The sequence below is a fragment of the Procambarus clarkii genome, chromosome 62 (assembly GCF_040958095.1).
Source record: "Procambarus clarkii isolate CNS0578487 chromosome 62, FALCON_Pclarkii_2.0, whole genome shotgun sequence".
Lineage (NCBI taxonomy): Eukaryota > Metazoa > Arthropoda > Malacostraca > Decapoda > Cambaridae > Procambarus > Procambarus clarkii.
The window spans coordinates 15983884-16003797 of NC_091211.1; the positions used below are offsets into that span (position 1 = coordinate 15983884).

Sequence of the window (19914 nt, forward strand, 5' to 3'; positions counted from 1 at the left end):
GTAGCGGCAGGAGTAGTGGAGGCGGCGTGGCAGGAGTAGCGGCAGGGGTAGTGGAGGCGGCGTGGCAGGAGTAGCGGCAGGGGTAGTATAGGTGGCGTGGCTGGAGTAGCGGCAGGGGTAGTGGAGGCGGCGTGGCTGGGGTAGCGGCAGGAGTAGTGGAGGCGGCGTGGCTGGAGTAGCGGCAGGGGTAGTGGAGGTGGCGTGGCTGGAGTAGCGGCAGGGGTAGTGGAGGTGGCGTGGCTGGAGTAGCGGCAGGAGTAGTGGCGGCGATGTGGCTGGAGTAGCGGCAGGGGTAGTGGAGGCGGCAGGAGTAGTGGAGGCGGCGTGGCTGGAGTAGCGGCAGGAGTAGTGGAGGCGGCGTGGCAGGAGTAGCGGCAGGGGTAGTGGAGGCGGCGTGGCAGGAGTAGCGGCAGGGGTAGTGGTGGCGGCGTGGCTGGAGTAGCGGCAGGGGTAGTGGAGGCGGCATGGCTGGGGTAGCGGCAGGAGTAGTGGAGGCGGCGTGGCTGGAGTAGCGGCTGGGGTAGTGGAGGTGGCGTGGCTGGAGTAGCGGCAGGGGTAGTGGAGGTGGCGTGGCTGGAGTAGCGGCAGGAGTAGTGGCGGCGATGTGGCTGGAGTAGCGGCAGGGGTAGTGGAGGCGGCAGGAGTAGTGGAGGCGGCGTGGCAGGAGTAGCGGCAGGGGTAGTGTCTGGAGAAGCGGCAGGGGTAGTGGAGGCGGCGTGGCAGGAGTAGCGGCAGTAGTGGAGGCGGCGTGGCTGGAGTAGCGGCAGGGGTAGTGGAGGCGGCGTGGCTGGAGTAGCGGCAGGAGTAGTGGAGGCGGCGTGGCAGGAGTAGCGGCAGTAGTGGCGTCGGCGTGGCTGGACTTGCGGCAGGAGTAGTGGAGGCGGCGTGGATGGAGTAGCGGCTGGAGTAGTGGCGGCGGCGTGGCTGGAGTAGCGGCAGGGGTAGTGGAGGCGGCGTGGCTGGAGTAGTGGAGACGGCGTGGCTGGAGTAGCGGCAGGAGTAGTGGCGGCGGCGTGGCTGCAGTAGCGGCAGGGGTAATGGAGGCGGCGTGGCTGAAGTAGCGGCAAGAGTAGTGGAGGCGGCGTGGCTGCAGTAGCGGCAGGGGTAGTGGAGGCGGCGTGGCTGGAGTAGCGGCAGGAGTAGTGGAGGTGGCGTGGCTGGAGTAGCGGCAGGAGTAGTGGAGGTGGCGTGGCTGGGGTAGCGGCAGGAGTAGTGGAGGCGGCGTGGCTGGGGTAGCGGCAGGGGTAGTGGAGGTGGCGTGGCTGGAGTAGCGGCAGGGGTAGTGGAGGTGGCGTGGCTGGAGTAGCGGCAGGAGTAGTGGCGGCGATGTGGCTGGAGTAGCGGCAGGGGTAGTGGAGGCGGCGTGGCTGGAGTAGCGGCAGGAGTAGTGGAGGCGGCGTGGCAGGAGTAGCGGCAGGGGTAGTGGAGGCGGCGTGGCAGGAGTAGCGGCAGGGGTAGTGGAGGTGGCGTGGCTGGAGTAGCGGCAGGGGTAGTGGAGGCGGCGTGGCTGGGGTAGCGGCAGGAGTAGTGGAGGCGGCGTGGCTGGAGTAGCGGCAGGGGTAGTGGAGGTGGCGTGGCTGGAGTAGCGGCTGGGGTAGTGGAGGTGGCGTGGCTGGAGTAGCGGCAGAAGTAGTGGCGGCGATGTGGCTGGAGTAGCGGCAGGGGTAGTGGAGGCGGCGTGGCTGGAGTAGCGGCAGGGGTGTGTGGAGGCGGCGTGGCAGGAGTAGCGGCAGGGGTAGTGGAGGCGGCGTGGCTGGAGTAGCGGCAGGGGTAGTGGAGGCGGCGTGGCAGGAGTAGCGGCAGGGGTAGTGGAGGCGGCGTGGCTGGAGTAGCGGCAGGGGTAGTGGAGGCGGCGTGGCTGGAGTAGCGGCAGGAGTAGTGGCGGCGATGTGGCTGGAGTAGCGGCAGGGGTAGTGGAGGCGGCAGGAGTAGTGGAGGCGGCGTGGCAGGAGTAGTGGCAGGGGTAGTGGAGGCGGCGTGTCTGGAGAAGCGGCAGGGGTAGTGGAGGCGGCGTGGCAGGAGTAGCGGCAGGGGTAGTGGAGGCGGCGTGGCTGGAGTAGCGGCAGGAGTAGTGGCGTCGGCGTGGCTGGACTTGCGGCAGGAGTAGTGGAGGCGGCGTGGATGGAGTAGCGGCAGGGGTAGTGGAGGCGGCGTGGCTGGAGTAGCAGCAGGGGTAGTGGAGGCGGCGTGGCTGGAGTAGCGGCAGGAGTAGTGGAGGCGGCGTGGCTGGAGTAGCGGCAGGAGTAGTGGCGTCGGCGTGGCTGGACTTGCGGCAGGAGTAGTGGAGGCGGCGTGGATGGAGTAGCGGCTGGAGTAGTGGCGGCGGCGTGGCTGGAGTAGCGGCAGGGGTAGTGGAGGCGGCGTGGCTGGAGTAGTGGAGACGGCGTGGCTGGAGTAGCGGCAGTAGTGGCGGCGGCGTGGCTGCAGTAGCGGCAGGGGTAATGGAGGCGGCGTGGCTGGAGTAGCGGCAAGAGTAGTGGAGGCGGCGTGGCTGCAGTAGCGGCAGGAGTAGTGGAGGTGGCGTGGCTGGAGTAGCGGCAGGAGTAGTGGAGGTGGCGTGGCTGGGGTAGCGGCAGGAGTAGTGGAGGCGGCGTGGCTGGGGTAGCGGCAGGGGTAGTGGAGGCGGCGTGGCTGGAGTAGCGGCAGGGGTGGTGGAGGTGGCGTGGCTGGAGTAGCGGCAGGGGTAGTGGAGGCGGCGTGGCAGGAGTAGCGGCAGGGGTAGTGGAGGCGGCGTTGCTGGAGTAGCGGCAAGGGTAGTGGAAGCGGCGTGGCGGGGGTAGCGGCAGGGGTAGTGGATGTAGCGTGGATGGAGTAGCGGCAGGGGTAGTGGAGGCTGCGTGGCTGGAGTAGCGGCAGGAGTAGTGGAAGCGGCGTGGCAGGAGAAGCGGCAGGTGTAGTGGCGGCGGAGTGGCAGGAGTAGCGGCAGGGGTAGTGGAGGCGGCGTGGCTGGAGTAGCGGCAGGGGTAGTGGAGGCGGCGTGGCTGGAGTAGCGGCAGGGGTAGTGGAGGCGGCGTGGCTGGAGTAGCGGCAGGGGTAGTGGAGGCGGCGTGGCTGGAGTAGCGGCAGGGGTAGTGGAGGCGGCGTGGCTGGAGTAGCGGCAGGGGTAGTGGAGGCGGCGTGGCTGGAGTAGCGGCAGGGGTAGTGGAGGCGGCGTGGCTGGAGTAGTGGAGACGGCGTGGCTGGAGTAGCGGCAGTAGTGGCGGCGGCGTGGCTGCAGTAGCGGCAGGGGTAATGGAGGCGGCGTGGCAGGAGTAGCGGCAGGGGTAGTGGAGGTGGCGTGGCTGGAGTAGCGGCAGGGGTAGTGGAGGCGGCGTGGCTGGGGTAGCGGCAGGAGTAGTGGAGGCGGCGTGGCTGGAGTAGCGGCAGGGGTAGTGGAGGTGGCGTGGCTGGAGTAGCGGCTGGGGTAGTGGAGGTGGCGTGGCTGGAGTAGCGGCAGAAGTAGTGGCGGCGATGTGGCTGGAGTAGCGGCAGGGGTAGTGGAGGCGGCGTGGCTGGAGTAGCGGCAGGGGTAGTGGAGGCGGCGTGGCAGGAGTAGCGGCAGGGGTGTGTGGAGGCGGCGTGGCAGGAGTAGCGGCAGGGGTAGTGGAGGCGGCGTGGCTGGAGTAGCGGCAGGGGTAGTGGAGGCGGCGTGGCAGGAGTAGCGGCAGGGGTAGTGGAGGTGGCGTGGCTGGAGTAGCGGCAGGGGTAGTGGAGGCGGCGTGGCTGGAGTAGCGGCAGGAGTAGTGGCGGCGATGTGGATGGAGTAGCGGCAGGGGTAGTGGAGGCGGCAGGAGTAGTGGAGGCGGCGTGGCAGGAGTAGCGGCAGGGGTAGTGGAGGCGGCGTGGCTGGGGTAGCGGCAGAAGTAGTGGCGGCGATGTGGCTGGAGTAGCGGCAGGGGTAGTGGAGGTGGCGTGGCTGGAGTAGCGGCTGGGGTAGTGGAGGTGGCGTGGCTGGAGTAGCGGCAGAAGTAGTGGCGGCGATGTGGCTGGAGTAGCGGCAGGGGTAGTGGAGGCGGCGTGGCTGGAGTAGCGGCAGGGGTAGTGGAGGCGGCGTGGCAGGAGTAGCGGCAGGGGTGTGTGGAGGCGGCGTGGCAGGAGTAGCGGCAGGGGTAGTGGAGGCGGCGTGGCTGGAGTAGCGGCAGGGGTAGTGGAGGCGGCGTGGCAGGAGTAGCGGCAGGGGTAGTGGAGGTGGCGTGGCTGGAGTAGCGGCAGGGGTAGTGGAGGCGGCGTGGCTGGAGTAGCGGCAGGAGTAGTGGCGGCGATGTGGATGGAGTAGCGGCAGGGGTAGTGGAGGCGGCAGGAGTAGTGGAGGCGGCGTGGCAGGAGTAGCGGCAGGGGTAGTGGAGGCGGCGTGTCTGGAGAAGCGGCAGGGGTAGTGGAGGCGGCGTGGCAGGGGTAGTGGAGGCGGCGTGGCTGGAGTAGCGGCAGGAGTAGTGGAGGCGGCGTGGCTGGAGTAGCGGCAGGAGTAGTGGCGTCGGCGTGGCTGGAGTAGCGGCAGGGGTAGTGGAGGCGGCGTGGCTGGAGTAGCGGCAGGGGTAGTGGAGGCGGCGTGGCTGGAGTAGCAGCAGGGGTAGTGGAGGCGGCGTGGCAGGAGTAGCGGCAGGGGTAGTGGAGGCGGCGTAGCTCGAGTAGCGGCAGGGGTAGTGGAGGCGGCGTGGCTGGAGTAGCGGCAGGGGTAGTGGAGGCGGCGTTGCTGGAGTAGCGGCAAGGGTAGTGGAAGCGGCGTGGCGGGGGTAGCGGCAGGGGTAGTGGATGTAGCGTGGATGGAGTAGCGGCAGGGGTAGTGGAGGCTGCGTGGCTGGAGTAGTGGCAGGAGTAGTGGAAGCGGCGTGGCAGGAGAAGCGGCAGGTGTAGTGGCGGCGGAGTGGCAGGAGTAGCGGCAGGGGTAGTGGAGGCGGCGTGGCTGGAGTAGCGGCAGGGGTAGTGGAGGCGGCGTGGCTGGAGTAGCGGCAGGGGTAGTGGAGGCGGCGTGGCTGGAGTAGCGGCAGGGGTAGTGGAGGCGGCGTGGCTGGAGTAGCGGCAGGGGTAGTGGAGGCGGCGTGGCTGGAGTAGCGGCAGGGGTAGTGGAGGCGGCGTGGCTGGCGTAGCGGCAGGGGTAGTGGAGGCGGCGTGGCTGGAGTAGCGGCAGGGGTAGTGGAGGCGGCGTGGCTGGAGTAGCGGCAGGGGTAGTGGAGGCGGCGTGGCTGGAGTAGCGGCAGGGGTAGTGGAGGCGGCGTGGCAGGAGTAGCGGCAGGGGTAGTGGAGGCGGCGTGGCTGGAGTAGCGGCATAGCGGCACGGGTAGTGGAGGCGGCGTGGCTGGAGTAGCGGCAGGGGTAGTGGAGGCGGCGTGGCTGGAGTAGCGGCAGGGGTAGTGGAGGCGGCGTGGCTGGAGTAGCGGCAGGGGTAGTGGAGGCGGCGTGGCTGGAGTAGCGGCAGGGGTAGTGGAGGCGGCGTGGCTGGAGTAGTGGAGGCGGCGTGGCTGGAGTAGCGGCAGGAGTAGTGGAGGCGGCGTGGCTGGAGTAGTGGAGGCGGCGTGGCTGGGGTAGCGGCTTGGAGGGCCAGGAGGAGCGGCGGCGGGTGCGCGCGTCGGGACGGTCAGGTGATCAATAGCCAGGCAGCTGGCGGCCCCGGGTGCGCCGACACGACGAAGGAGCAGGCGGAGCAGGCGGGGGCCTGGCCAGTGACGATGGTGCCAGTGTGATGCCCAGCAGGGCCGCCGAGACCCGCCGGCAGGAGACCCACACCACCACACTCCAGCCTCACTATAACGCCACACCCGCCACACTGGACTTACTCCCGATATGAAGCGACGGATCGGATTCGGTAACGACGGGGAGTTCATGTCCTATTTGTTGGACGTTGCCGACCGCACGCAGAGGTAGGTGCTTTGTGGCGCTGGGAGACGTGCTTTGTCGAGCTGAGAGGCACGCTGATCCGCTAGGCTGTGGCTGCTGGTCTACGGCCGCTTGAGGCCCGTGGGATACTGTGATCACAAGCCAGGAAGATGTTAGTATTGTGGAGACGTTAGAACTGTGCAATCAGTGATGATGGATAGAAAGTAGTGAGGGTTAGATGGGTGTTGGAGCGGGGGGTGGGGGGGCGGAGGTGGTGATGCACCCATGGTGCCAGTGACGTGAATGATTAAATACGGTGAAATTTGCGAGCCTTGCGAGATGTGAGAGAGCACACCGCTCACTGGAAGCAAGGTAGGTTTTGTGCGTGTGTATGTGTGTGTATATGGGGGTAGTGACCAACACTTAGCTCATGCCAGCATGTACTTGACCACCCACCCACCTGCACACGCCCACCCACCTTCAATGTGACTGGTGAGACATTGATGCTGCACCTAGTTTTCTTGACGCTTACTTTAGCCAGAGTTGCCTTCCCGCTCCGCAGATCCTGGAGTCTGATGCTTACCAACCATTGTTGACTTCCTCAATATAACCTTAACTTCCTGGAAATTACTGATTTCTGGTAGGAGGAAAGAAAGTGGTTGACACACGTGACCACCGCCTCCCCACATCCCTTCAGTGTTGAGAGCGAGGGAGCCAGGCCCTGTAACTCTGTGGGGCCGGAATTAGTCTTGAGAAAGGTATACTAGGCGAGGTGTGTCTGGGCCAGCAGGGGGGGGGGGGAGAGGATGATGGTTGTGACGCAAGACTGTCAAGATGAGGTGTGGCGAGGGGGGGGGGGGAGGGAGGGGCTTGTGATTACATTGACAAAATGTGTTGTTCCTCGTCTATAATTATTGTAGTGTGGGGGTGGGGAGGTGGATTTGTTATGTGGGTGATGGTTGTGGTGTTGTAGTGGCGGGTGTGGTGGTGTGGGGTCGGAGTTGGTATGGTTATGTCGAGGTGGTTCTGGTGTGTACAACCTGATGTGGTATAAATGTGGGCGGATATGGTGGTGGTTTGTCCTCGCGATTGTAGTCACTAGTCTGTGAGAGTTAGCTTTGTTGTATGCTGGTGATTGTGGTGGTGGTCTGTGTGCTGGTGATTTGTGTGCTGGTGATTGTGGTGGTGGTCTGTGTGCTGGTGATTGTGGTGATTTGTGTGCTGGTGATCGTGGTGGTGGTTTGTGTGCTGGTGATTGTGGTGGTGGTTTGTGTGCTGGTGATTGTGGTGATTTGTGTGCTGGTGATTGTGGTGGTGGTTTGTGTGCTGGTGATTGTGGTGATTTTTGTGGTGGTGGTTTGTGTGCTGGTGATTGTGGTGGTGGTTTGTGTGCTGGTGATTGTGGTGGTGGTCTGTGTGCTGGTGATTGTGGTGGTGGTCTGTGTGCTGGTGATTGTGGTGGTGGTCTGTGTGCTGGTGATTGTGGTGGTGGTCTGTGTGCTGGTGATTGTGGTGGTGGTCTGTGTGCTGGTGATTGTGGTGGTGGTCTGTGTGCTGGTGATTGTGGTTGTGGTCTGTGTGCTGGTGATTGTGGTGGTGGTCTGTGTGCTGGTGATTGTGGTGGTGGTCTGTGTGCTGGTGATTGTGGTGGTGGTCTGTGTGCTGGTGATTGTGGTGGTGGTCTGTGTGCTGGTGATTGTGGTGGTGGTCTGTGTGCTGGTGATTGTGGTGGTGGTCTGTGTGCTGGTGATTGTGGTGGTGGTCTGTGTGCTGGTGATTGTGGTGGTGGTCTGTGTGCTGGTGATTGTGGTGATTTGTGTGCTGGTGATCGTGGTGGTGGTTTGTGTGCTGGTGATTGTGGTGGTGGTTTGTGTGCTGGTGATTGTGGTGGTGGTCTGTGTGCTGGTGATTGTGGTGGTGGTTTGTGTGCTGGTGATTGTGGTTTTGGTTTGTGTGCTGGTGATTGTGGTGGTGGTCTGTGTGATGGTGATTGTGGTGGTAGTATGTGTGCTGGTGTTTGATAGTGGTGTGGGTAGGTGTGTTAGTGGTGTGTGGGTAGGTGTGTTAGTGGTGTGTGGGTAGGTGTGTTAGTGGTGTGTGGGTAGGTGTGTTAGTGGTGTGTGGGTAGGTGTGTTAGTGGTGTGTGGGTAGGTATGTGAATGATGTGCGGGTAGGTGTGTTAGTGGTGTGTGGGTTGGTGTGTTAGTGGTGTGTGGGTAGGTGTGTTAGTGGTGTGTGGGTAGGTGTGTTAGTGGTGTGTGGGTAGGTATGTGAATGATGTGTGGGTAGGTGTGTTAGTGGTGTGTGGGTAGGTGTGTTAGTGGTGTGTGGGTAGGTGTGTTAGTGGTGTGTGGGTAGGTATGTGAATGATGTGCGGGTAGGTGTGTTAGTGGTGTGTGGGTAGGTGTGATAGTGGTGTGTGGGTAGGTGTATGGGTAGGTGTATGGGTAGGTGTGATAGTGGTGTGTGGGTAGGTGTATGGGTAGGTGTGATAGTGGTGTATGGGTAGGTGTGATAGTGGTGTATGGGTAGGTGTGATAGTGGTGTATGGGTAGGTGTGATAGTGGTGTATGGGTAGGTGTGATAGTGGTGTATGGGTAGGTGTGATAGTGGTGTATGGGTAGGTGTGATAGTGGTGTATGGGTAGGTGTGATAGTGGTGTGTGGGTAGGTGTGATAGTGGTGTGTGGGTAGGTGTGTTAGTGGTGTGTGGGTGGGTATGGTGGTGGTGTGGTGTGTGGGTGGGTATGTTTTTTTTTTTTTCTACCACAGACGTGGCCACACATTTACAATGCTAATCAGCATATATACATTTTCTTCTGTCCTCCATGGACAGGGTTAGAGAAGTGTTAAACATATAGTTCAGGGGTTTGTTGAACACTCAACCACAGAAGGTTGAATGGGTATGGTGATGGTGTGATGTGTGGGTGGGTGGGTATGGAGGGGGTAGAGGTCTAGCTCTATGCCTCGCCAACGTTGTACTCGCTGCGTTATAAATGAACTATTCTGGCGTTCGAAATCTTTGTCGAATGTGGCCATAAAGTTGTGGATGGAGGTGGCTTCCAGAACTTCTTCCCTCAGTACACTCCGCGTGTTGACCGCCTGTTCACAGTATCAGAACTTCCTTACATTCCTTGACTTCCGTCTGTGTCTTCTAGTCTTCTCAATTGAAAGATGCTGCCCTTGTCTACTGACGGTATCTCGAGGGTGGTGGTGTGGTGGCGGGCGTGGTGGTGGTGTGGTGGTGTGGTGGCGTGCGTGGTGGTGGTGTGGTGGTGGCGTGCGTGGTGGTGGTGTGGTGGTGGTGGTGTGGTGGTGGTGGTGTGGTGGCGGGCGTGGTGGTGGTGTGGTGGCGTGCGTGGTGGTGGTATGGTGGCTTGCGTGGTGGTGGTGTGGTGGCTTGCGTGGTGGTGGTGTGGTGGCGTGCGTGGTGGTGGTGTGGTGGCGTGCGTGGTGGTGGTGTGGTGGTGGTGGTGTGGTGGTGGTGGTGTGGTGGCGTGCGTGGTGGTGTGGTGGTGGTGGTGTGGTGGCGGGCGTGGTGGTGGTGTGGTGGCGTGCGTGGTGGTGGTGTGGTGGCGTGCGTGGTGGTGGTGTGGTGGCGTGCGTGGTGGTGGCGTGCGTGGTGGTGGTGTGTGATGGCGGGCGTGGTGGTGGTGTGTGATGGCGGGCGTGGTGGTGGTGTGTGATGGCGGGCGTGGTGGTGGTGTGGTGGCGGGCGTGGTGGTGGCGTGGTGGCGGGCGTGGTGCTGGTGTGTGGGGGCGGGCGTGGTGCTGGTGTGTGGGGGCGGGCGTGGTGCTGGTGTGTGGTGGCGGGCGTGATGCTGGTGTGTGGGGGAGGGCGTGGTGCTGGTGTGTGGAGGAGGGCGTGGTGCTGGTGTGTGGGGGAGGGCGTGGTGGTGGTGTGTGATGGCGGGCGTGGTGGTGGTGTGTGATGGCGGGCGTGGTGGTGGTGTGTGATGGCGGGCGTGGTGGTGGTGTGTGATGGCGGGCGTGGTGGTGGTGTGTGATGGCGGGCGTGGTGGTGGTGTGTGGTGGCGGGCGTGGTGGTGGTGTGTGATGGCGGGCGTGGTGGTGGTGTGTGATGGCGGGCGTGGTGGTGGTGTGTGATGGCGTGGTGGTGGTGTATGATGGCGGGCGTGGTGGTGGTGTGGTGGCGGGCGTGGTGGTGGTGTGGTGGCGGGCGTGGTGGTGGTGTGGTGGCGGGCGTGGTGGTGGTGTGTGGGGGCGGGCGTGGTGGTGGTGTGATGGCGGGCGTGGTGGTGGTGGCGGGCGTGGTGGTGGGGTGTGTGGGGGCGGGCGTGGTGGTGGTGATGGTGTGTGGGGGCGGGCGTGGTGGTGGTGATGGTGTGTGGGGGCGGGCGTGGTGGTGGTGATGGTGTGTGGGGGCGGGCGTGGTGGTGGTGATGGTGTGTGGGGGCGGGCGTGGTGGTTGTGATGGTGTGGGGGGGCGGGCGTGGTGGTGGTGTGCGGGCGGGCGTGGTGGTGGTGGTGGTGGTGTGGGGGCGGGCGTGGTGGTGGTGGTGGTGGTGTGGGGGCGGGCTTTGTGGTGGTGGTGGTGGTGTGAGGGCGGGCGTGGTGGTGGTGGTGTGGGGGCGGGCGTGGTGGTGGTGGTGTGGGGGCGGGCGTGGTGGTGGTGTGTGATGGCGGGCGTGGTGGTGGTGTGTGATGGCGGGCGTGGTGGTGGTGTGTGATGGCGGGCGTGGTGGTGGTGTGTGATGGCGGGCGTGGTGGTGGTGTGTGATGGCGGGCGTGGTGGTGGTGTGTGATGGCGGGCGTGGTGGTGGTGTGTGATGGCGGGCGTGGTGGTGGTGTGTGATGGCGGGCGTGGTGGTGGTGTGTGATGGCGGGCGTGGTGGTGGTGTGTGATGGCGGGCGTGGTGGTGGTGTGTGATGGCGGGCGTGGTGGTGGTGTGTGGTGGCGGGCGTGGTGGTGGTGTGGTGGCGGGCGTGGTGGTGGTGTGGTGGCGGGCGTGGTGGTGGTGTGGTGGCGGGCGTGGTGGTGTGTGGGGGCGGGCGTGGTGGTGGTGTGTGGGGGCGGGCGTGGTGGTGGTGTGATGGCGGGCGTGGTGGTGGTGGCGGGCGTGGTGGTGGTGTTTGGTGGGGGCGGGCGTGGTGGTGGTGTGGTGGTGTGTGTGGGGGGGGCGTGGTGGTGGTGTGTGTGGTGGCGGGCGTGGTGGTGGTGGTGTGTGTGGTGGCGGGCGTGGTGGTGGGGTGTGTGGGGGCGGGCGTGGTGGTGGGGTGTGTGGGGGCGGGCGTAGTGGTGGTGATGGTGTGTGGGGGCGGGCGTGGTGGTGGTGATGGTGTGGGGGGGCGGGCGTGGTGGTGGTGTGGGGGCGGGCGTGGTGGTGGTGGTGGTGTGGGGGCGGGCGTGGTGGTGGTGGTGGTGGTGTGGGGGCGGGCTTTGTGGTGGTGGTGGTGGTGTGAGGGCGGGCGTGGTGGTGGTGGTGTGGGGGCGGGCGTGGTGGTGGTGGTGGTGTGTGTGGGGGCGGGCGTGGTGGTGGTGGTGGTGTGTGTGGGGGCGGGCGTGGTGGTGGTGGTGGTGTGTGTGGGGGCGGGCGTGGTGGTGGTGGTGGTGTGTGTGGGGGCGGGCGTGGTGGTGAAGGTGGTGTGTGTGGGGGCGGGCGTGGTGGTGGTGGTGGTGGTGTGGGGGCGGGCGTGGTGGTGGTGGTGTGGGGGCGGGCGTGGTGGTGGTGGTGTGGGGGCGGGCGTGGTGGTGGTGGTGTGGGGGCGGGCGTGGTGGTGGTGGTGTGGGGGCGGGCGTGGTGGTGGTGGTGTGGGGGCGGGCGTGGTGGTGGTGGTGTGGGGGCGGGCGTGGTGGTGGTGTGTGTGTGGGCGGGCGTGGTGGTGGTGTGGTGACGGGCGTGGTGGTGGTGGTGGTGTGGGGGCGGGCGTGGTGGCGGGCGTGGTGGTGGTGGTGGTGTGGTGACGGGCGTGGTGGTGGTGGTGGTGTGGGGGCGGGCGTGGTGGTGTGGGGGCGGGCGTGGTGGTGGTGGTGGTGTGGTGACGGGCGTGGTGGTGGTGTGGGGGCGGGCGTGGTGGTGTGGGGGCGGGCGGGCGTGGTGGTGGTGGTGGCGTGGGGGCGGGCGTGGTGGTGGTGGTGGCATGGGGGCGGGCGTGGTGGTGGTGGTGGTGTGATGGAGATGGTTGTCTTGAGTATTGGGGTTACAGGTATAGCACTGGTGTATTGTATTAGGTATTAGAGAAGTGTTTGGTTGATGTTCAAACACTAATGTGTTGTTAATACCTTTGGTGGTGTTCGGAGTACATGGTAATATTGTGTATGGACGGCGTCCAGTTCTGAAGTCTGAATGCGAAAAAGATGTGATGGTCCTGATTAATGGGGTTTTAAAACCACCAAAGGTCACTGAACAAATGCTCGGAATAACGTAAATAGGATCTGGGATTTATTTCCAGAAGGGTTAGCAATGAATCATTGTTATTCTTTAGATATACCTTACTCCTGTAGGCCCCATTTAGATTATGCAATTAAAGTTTGGTTGTCATTCTATAGAATGGACATTCAGAGACTGTTGACTACGTTAATCCTGGAATTAGAAACCTCCCAAATACAGAAAGATTAAGAATGCTTGATTTACGGTAACGTAAAGCTAATTGTGGAAGATGCTGTGAAGGCAGTGATAGATTGTGAAGATAGTGGAAGGGATTGTGATAGTGGAAAGGACTGATAAGTTATGTACTTCAGCAAAGCCTTTTATACTGTGCCTAAGAAAAAAAGACTGATTAGAAAGGTTCTAATCAGTCTTGGGTATTGGGATGCTATCTTAAGTTGGATTAGGGCATGCTTATACCAAAGGGAACAGAGCCGGTGTAAATGGAGTTAAGTCACGGCGCTCTCCGGGTCCCTATGCCTTCTTTTACCAACTTCGAGGTCAACTCCGGAGCTGGAGCCCCCTGGGGCAGGTCGTTGTGACCTTCAACCTCGTTTGACAGTTCCTGCAAAGACGCTGGAACCTGTCGTATTGGCGTTTGTTTTTCCTTTGAGTTTCGGCGCCGTGGAGAGGGGCGGGGGACCTGCTGCATGGGTGACAGCTTCTCCCCCGTGTCACCCTACCCTGACTTTGCGCCCTGGAGAGGCCACTCCAGACCCACAACCTGAGCACAACTCCATAGTCTCCTGAGACTGATAGATGCCTACTACTACTTCTACTGACGATACGAAAATTAAGCGGGAAATATATAGAGAAGACGCGGTATCACCTCGAGACTACCTAGATGAGCATTAAAGTGGCAGATGGTTTTTAATGCTGATAAATGTCGGGTTCTGAGGCTGGGTAATGGTCCTGGTTAGCGGATGTTAGTTGGGTAGTGTAAAAGTTGCCAAGTTTGAATTCATAAAGATCTGCGAGTCATGATAAGTTGGAATTTAAACCAAACAATGCATAAATAATCCAAATAGGATAACAATTAATCCCAGGAATTTAAATTGAAATTGAAATAAGTTTATTGAGGTATAAATACACATAAAACGATGAGATAGCTCAAGTTATTCTCTCCCCGTTCAGTACGTGTCTATATATATATATATATATATATATATATATATATATATATATATATATATATATATTATTAAATATGACCGAAAAAGTAAGATTAATAATTCTAACACGAATTTTCTCAATCTTTCGTACATTACGCTTCACTGTTGGAGGTAAATCAAAAATCACTTCTCCAAAATTCATTTTTATTTCTAGTCTGACGCGACACGGGCGCGTTTCGTAAAACTTATTACATTTTCAAAGACTTCACAAATACACAACTGATTAGAACGTATCTCTGATTTTATATCTACATTTGAGTGAGGTGGTAAGGGTGATGTGGCATTAACACAAGACAGAACAGGAGGGGATATTAATAGGGTATTAAAAGTATCAACACAAGACAGAACAGAAACAATGGGTATTGAATAGAAGTGTTTGTAGAAAGCCTATTGGTCCATATTTCTTGATGCTTCTATATTGGAGCGAAGTCTTGAGGTGGGTAGAATATAGTTGTGCAATAATTGGCTGTTGATTGCTGGTGTTGACTTCTTGATGTGCAGTGCCTCGCAAACGTCAAGCCGTCTGCTATCGCTGTATCTATCGATGATTTCTGTGTTGTTTACTAGGATTTCTCTGGCGATGGTTTGGTTGTGGGAAGAGATTATATGTTCCTTAATGGAGCCCTGTTGCTTATGCATCGTTAAACGCCTAGAAAGAGATGTTGTTGTCTTGCCTATATACTGGGTTTTTTGGAGCTTACAGTCCCCAAGTGGGCATTTGAAGGCATAGACGACATTAGTCTCTTTTAAAGCGTTCTGTTTTGTGTCTGGAGAGTTTCTCATGAGTAGGCTGGCCGTTTTTCTGGTTTTATAGTAAATCGTCAGTTGTATCCTCTGATTTTTGTCTGTAGGGATAACGTTTCTATTAACAATATCTTTCAGGACCTGAAAGATATTTCAGGTCCTGAAAGATATTGTTAATAGAAACGTTATCCCTACAGACAAAAATCAGAGGATACAACTGACGATTTACTATAAAACCAGAAAAACGGCCAGCCTACTCATGAGAAACTCTCCAGACACAAAACAGAACGCTTTAAAAGAGACTAATGTCGTCTATGCCTTCAAATGCCCACTTGGGGACTGTAAGCTCCAAAAAACCCAGTATATAGGCAAGACAACAACATCTCTTTCTAGGCGTTTAACGATGCATAAGCAACAGGGCTCCATTAAGGAACATATAATCTCTTCCCACAACCAAACCATCGCCAGAGAAATCCTAGTAAACAACACAGAAATCATCGATAGATACAGCGATAGCAGACGGCTTGACGTTTGCGAGGCACTGCACATCAAGAAGTCAACACCAGCAATCAACAGCCAATTATTGCACAACTATATTCTACCCACCTCAAGACTCCGCTCCAATATAGAAGCATCAAGAAATATGGACCAATAGGCTTTCTACAAACACTTCTATTCAATACCCATTGTTTCTGTTCTGTCTTGTGTTGATACTTTTAATACCCTATTAATATCCCCTCCTGTTCTGTCTTGTGTTAATGCCACATCACCCTTACCACCTCACTCAAATGTAGATATAAAATCAGAGATACGTTCTAATCAGTTGTGTATTTGTGAAGTCTTTGAAAATGTAATAAGTTTTACGAAACGCGCCCGTGTCGCGTCAGACTAGAAATAAAAATGAATTTTGGAGAAGTGATTTTTGATTTACCTCCAACAGTGAAGCGTAATGTACGAAAGATTGAGAAAATTCGTGTTAGAATTATTAATCTTACTTTTTCGGTCATATTTAATAATATATGTCTACAGGAAAGACTGCTACCAAAATATACTAATATATATATAATATATATATATATATATATATATATATATATATATATATATATATAATATAAATAATATACACACATCACAAAGAATAAAGATATTACCCAACATTGTTAATGATAAACATGCACATTTCTTCCTTTACACACGCAGTATGTTACCAGGAATTATAAATCTCCAAACGGTGAGACATTGGCAAGAAAGGCGAAGAGTTAGGGGTGATGTTCGTGAAGTGTACAAGTGGATGAAGGATTAAGAATGGGCATATTGATAAGGTATTAAATATATCAAATATATCAACACAAAATAGATCACTAAACAATGGATATAAATTGGATATAAGTTTATATATACAAAAGACTGGGTAAATACTGGTTTGGGAGCAGGGTGGTTGATATATGGAGGAAAAAAAAATACTGGCAACATCACAATCACTTGATTGTTTCAAGCGTAGGTCAAACACATAAATGAGTTTTAGTAGATATAAATAGATGTGGGTACATGAACCAGTAGTCCTTCTGCATATTTCTTTATTCAAATGTTCTGGTGCCGTCTATAACACGAACACTACGTGGTGGTCCGCTCCTTAATGTGGTCTCCAGCGGCTGTAACAATCTGTTTTGCCTCGTTCGAATAATACTTGCCAAACATACTGTCATTTTCCGATCACAGGTTGGCTTTTGTTCATCTTATATAAGAGGGAGTACGGAGAGAGCCCTCTGCTGCTTGGTGTCGTGGTGAAACAAGTTTTACTGCCATAATACCAGGTCTCTTATCGGCTTTTACCAGTAACTGGCTCGCTGATACATCGTTGTTGTCACGGACCAGCTGCTGTGTCGTTGTCACGGACCAGCTGCTGTGTCGTTGTCACGGACCAGCTGCTGTGTCGTTGTCACGGACCAGCTGCTGTGTCGTTGTCACGGACCAGCTGCTGTGTCGTTGTCACGGACCAGCTGCTGTGTCGTTGTCACGGACCAGTTCCTGTGTGGGGACAATTTAGGCATGGATTTTATATCGTTTATAATTTATTGTGGCAAATATGGCAATATGATAGTTTTGTAACTAGTTACGTGGAAAGTGAGACTGTAGCCCACTGTAACGTGGAGTGTGGCGCCCCCCCCCCACTGTAACGTGGAGTGTGGCGCCCCCCCCCACTGTAACGTGGAGTGTGGGGCCCCCCCCACTGTAACGTGGAGTGTGGGGCCCCCCCCACTGTAACGTGGAGTGTGGGGCCCCCCCCACTGTAACGTGGAGTGTGGCGCCCCCCCCCCACTGTAACGTGGAGTGTGGGGCGCCCCCCACTGTAACGTGGAGTGTGGGGCGCCCCCCCCCACTGTAACGTGGAGTGTGGCGCCCCCCCCCACTGTAACGTGGAGTGTGGGGCCCCCCCCCACTGTAACGTGGAGTGTGGGGCCCCCCCCACTGTAACGTGGAGTGTGGGGCCCCCCCACTGTAACGTGGAGTGTGGCGCCCCCCCCCACTGTAACGTGGAGTGTGGGGCGCCCCCCACTGTAACGTGGAGTGTGGGGCGCCCCCCCCCCACTGTAACGTGGAGTGTGGGGCGCCCCCCCCCACTGTAACGTGGAGTGTGGGGCGCCCCCCCCCCCACTGTAACGTGGAGTGTGGGGCGCCCCCCACTGTAACGGGGAGTGTGGGGCGCCCCCCCACTGTAACGTGGAGTGGGGGGCGCTCCCCCCACTGTAACGTGGAGTGGCCCCCCCCACTGTAACGTGGAGTGGCCCCCCCAACTGTAACGTGGAGTGCCCCCCCCCCACTGTAACGTGGAGTGCCCCCCCCCCACTGTAACGTGGAGTGGCCCCCCCCACTGTAACGTGGAGTGGCCCCCCCCCACTGTAACGTGGAGTGGGCCCCCCCCACTGTAACGTGGAGTGGCCCCCCCCCCACTGTAACGTGGAGTGGCCCCCCCCCACTGTAACGTGGAGTGGCCCCCCCACTGTAACGTGGAGTGGGCCCCCCCCCCACTGTAACGTGGAGTGGGCCCCCCCACTGTAACGTGGAGTGTGGGGCCCCCCCACTGTAACGTGGAGTGGGCCCCCCCCACTGTAACGTGGAGTGGCCCCCCCCACTGTAACGTGGAGTGGCCCCCCCCACTGTAACGTGGAGTGGGCCCCCCCCCCCACTGTAACGTGGAGTGGCCCCCCCCCACTGTAACGTGGAGTGGCCCCCCACTGTAACGTGGAGTGGGCCCCCCCCCCACTGTAACGTGGAGTGGGCCCCCCCCCACTGTAACGTGGAGTGGGCCCCCCCCACTGTAACGTGGAGTGGGCCCCCCCCCCCACTGTAACGTGGAGTGGGCCCCCCCCACTGTAACGTGGAGTGGGCCCCCCCCACTGTAACGTGGAGTGGGCCCCCCCCACTGTAACGTGGAGTGTGGCGTAATTACAGGAAACGAGCACTTAGGTCGGAGCTCCCAATAGGCTTTCGTTAAAGTGTCGCCTGGTATTTGCATATTATTTAAATTGGGACAAAATTGTGAAGTCATATTATTTTCACATGTAACGTTACCATACTTATTCCCGTTTAGCGTGGAAAGTACTGCCTTATGGGGGTTTTAGCGGGAGAGTTGGCAATGTTGGTGAATTTTTTTTAATTTCATATTTTATTTTCAGGGACATTACTTGACTTGCACGGAGATGGGCACGGTCATGGGGTGTAGATCTATGGAACAGTTACCGGGTAACATAAGATTGTTATAGGCGTGGGATTGTTTCATGCGTAGGTTAGACACACGTGTGAATCAGACTGGGTGGATATAAACAGCAGCTGCCTCGTGTGGGTCAAAGGTCTTCTGCAGTTTCATTAATTCTTATGTTCATGTGGTGACACATTTACCATGGTCACACACTGCCAAGATTACGAGGGTAGTGTACCACAGGGTACGAGGGTGAGGGGTAGAGGCAGTGTACCACAGGGTACGAGGGTAGAGGCAGTGTACCACAGGGTACGAGGGTAGAGGCAGTGTACCACAGGGTACGAGGGTAGAGGCAGGGTACGAGGGTAGAGGCAGGGTACGAGGGTAGAGGCAGGGTACCACAGGGTACGAGGGTAGAGGCAGGGTACGAGGGTAGAGGCAGGGTACCACAGGGTACGAGGGTAGAGGCAGGGTACCACAGGGTACGAGGGTAGAGGCAGTGTACCTGGGGCAGAATGTGGACATAGCTTAGGTTAATGAGGGGGAGATACGGGTAATAATGAGAGGCCAACTTAGGGTTATGAGCCAGTTACTTGCCCTAATGAGTGAGTTGTTTTGCTCTCCTCCAGGTGGTGGTTGGCACCGTGGCCAGCCTCGCGTACTGCCCCACACTGCCCTGCCTCTTGCCCTTGTTACCTTGACGTATCAACCACTGTTCTGTCTCTTGCCCTCGTTACCTTGACGTATCAGCCACTGCCCTGCCTCTTGCCCTCGTTACCTTGATGTATCAGCCACTGCCCTGCCTCTTGCCCTCGTTACCTTGATGTATCAGCCACTGCCCTGCCTCTTGCCCTCGTTACCTTGATGTATCAGCCACTGCCCTGCCTCTTGCCCTCGTTACCTTGACGTATCAGCCACTGCCCTGCCTCTTGCCCTCGTTACCTTGACGTATCAGCCACTGCCCTGCCTCTTGCCCTCGTTACCTTGACGTATCAGCCACTGCCCTGCCTCTTGCCCTCGTTACCTTGACGTATCAGCCACTGTTCTGCCTCTTGCCCTCGTTACCTTGACGTATCAGCCACTGTTCTGCCTCTTGCCCTCGTTACCTTGACGTATCAGCCACTGCCCTGCCTCTTGCCCTCGTTACCTTGACGTATCAGCCACTGCCCTGCCTCTTGCCCTCGTTACCTTGATGTATCAGCCACTGCCCTGCCTCTTGCCCTCGTTACCTTGACGTATCAGTCACTGTTCTGCCTCTTGCTCTCTTTGCCTTGACGTATCAACCACTGTCCTGCCTCTTACCCTCGTTACCTTGACGTATCAACCACTGTTCTGCCTCTTGCCCTCGTTACCTTGACGTATCAGTCACTGTCCTGCCTCTTGCTCTCGTTACCTTGACGTATCAGTCACTGTTCTGCCTCTTGCCCTCGTTACCTTGACGTATCAACCACCGTTCTCTTGCCCTCGTTACCTTGACGTATCAGCCACTGTCCTGCCTCTTGCCCTCGTTACCTTGACGTATCAGCCACTGTTCTGCCTCTTGCCCTCGTTACCATGACGTATCAGCCTCTGTTCTGCCTCTTACCCTCGTTACCTTGACGTATTAACCACTGTTCTGCCCCTTGCCCTCGTTACCTTGACGAACCAGCCACTGTTCTGCCTCTTGCCCTCGTTATAAAATGTGTACTTTTTATAACGTATTTTTAAAATGTATTTTAAAACATTCTTGTAATAATAAAAATGTATTGATCATATATTTGATGTTGGTAACTGAGTTAAGGCGCAGGTTGGTTAGGTTGTCACAAACACCACTGTAACAAGTGGTCAGCTACCTCACTCCACCACTCTGGCTTTATGGCGTGACCCAGAAATTATTTTTTTAACTTATTTTCGGTTCAGTAATGAATAAGTCTTTTTCGATATTTACTGGTTTCTTTAATAAGCTAAAGGAATATCTCCTCTCTCTCTCTCTCTCTCTCTCTCTCTCTCTCTCTCTCTCTCTCTCTCTCTCTCTCTCTCTCTCTCTCTCTCTCTCTCTCTCTCTCTCTCTCTCTCTCTCTCTCTAAACCTTTTACGGTAAATACGTAACTCACGAGGAAATGAGTATTCAGCTT

At 57.8% G+C, this 19914-nt stretch overlaps 2 protein-coding genes across 2 annotated transcripts in view; one reads left to right on the forward strand and one right to left on the reverse strand.

Moving 5' to 3' along the window:
* The window catches only part of LOC138354328 (mucin-2-like), a 66591-nt gene extending 61344 nt beyond the window's left edge, over positions 1-5247 (reverse strand). The window contains exon 1 of the mRNA XM_069308478.1: positions 1-5247. This exon is cut by the window's left edge and continues 417 nt beyond it. Coding sequence (XP_069164579.1) covers positions 1-5247 — 5247 coding nt within the window.
* A 305-nt stretch (positions 5248-5552) lies between these two features.
* Positions 5553-19914, forward strand: part of LOC123766688 (putative cyclin-dependent serine/threonine-protein kinase DDB_G0272797/DDB_G0274007) — a 104071-nt gene continuing 89709 nt past the window's right edge. Inside the window, exon 1 of the mRNA XM_069308095.1 lies at positions 5553-5837. Within this exon, the coding sequence (XP_069164196.1) occupies positions 5761-5837 (77 nt within the window). The 5' untranslated portion in view covers positions 5553-5760. The remainder of the gene's footprint in view (positions 5838-19914) is intronic.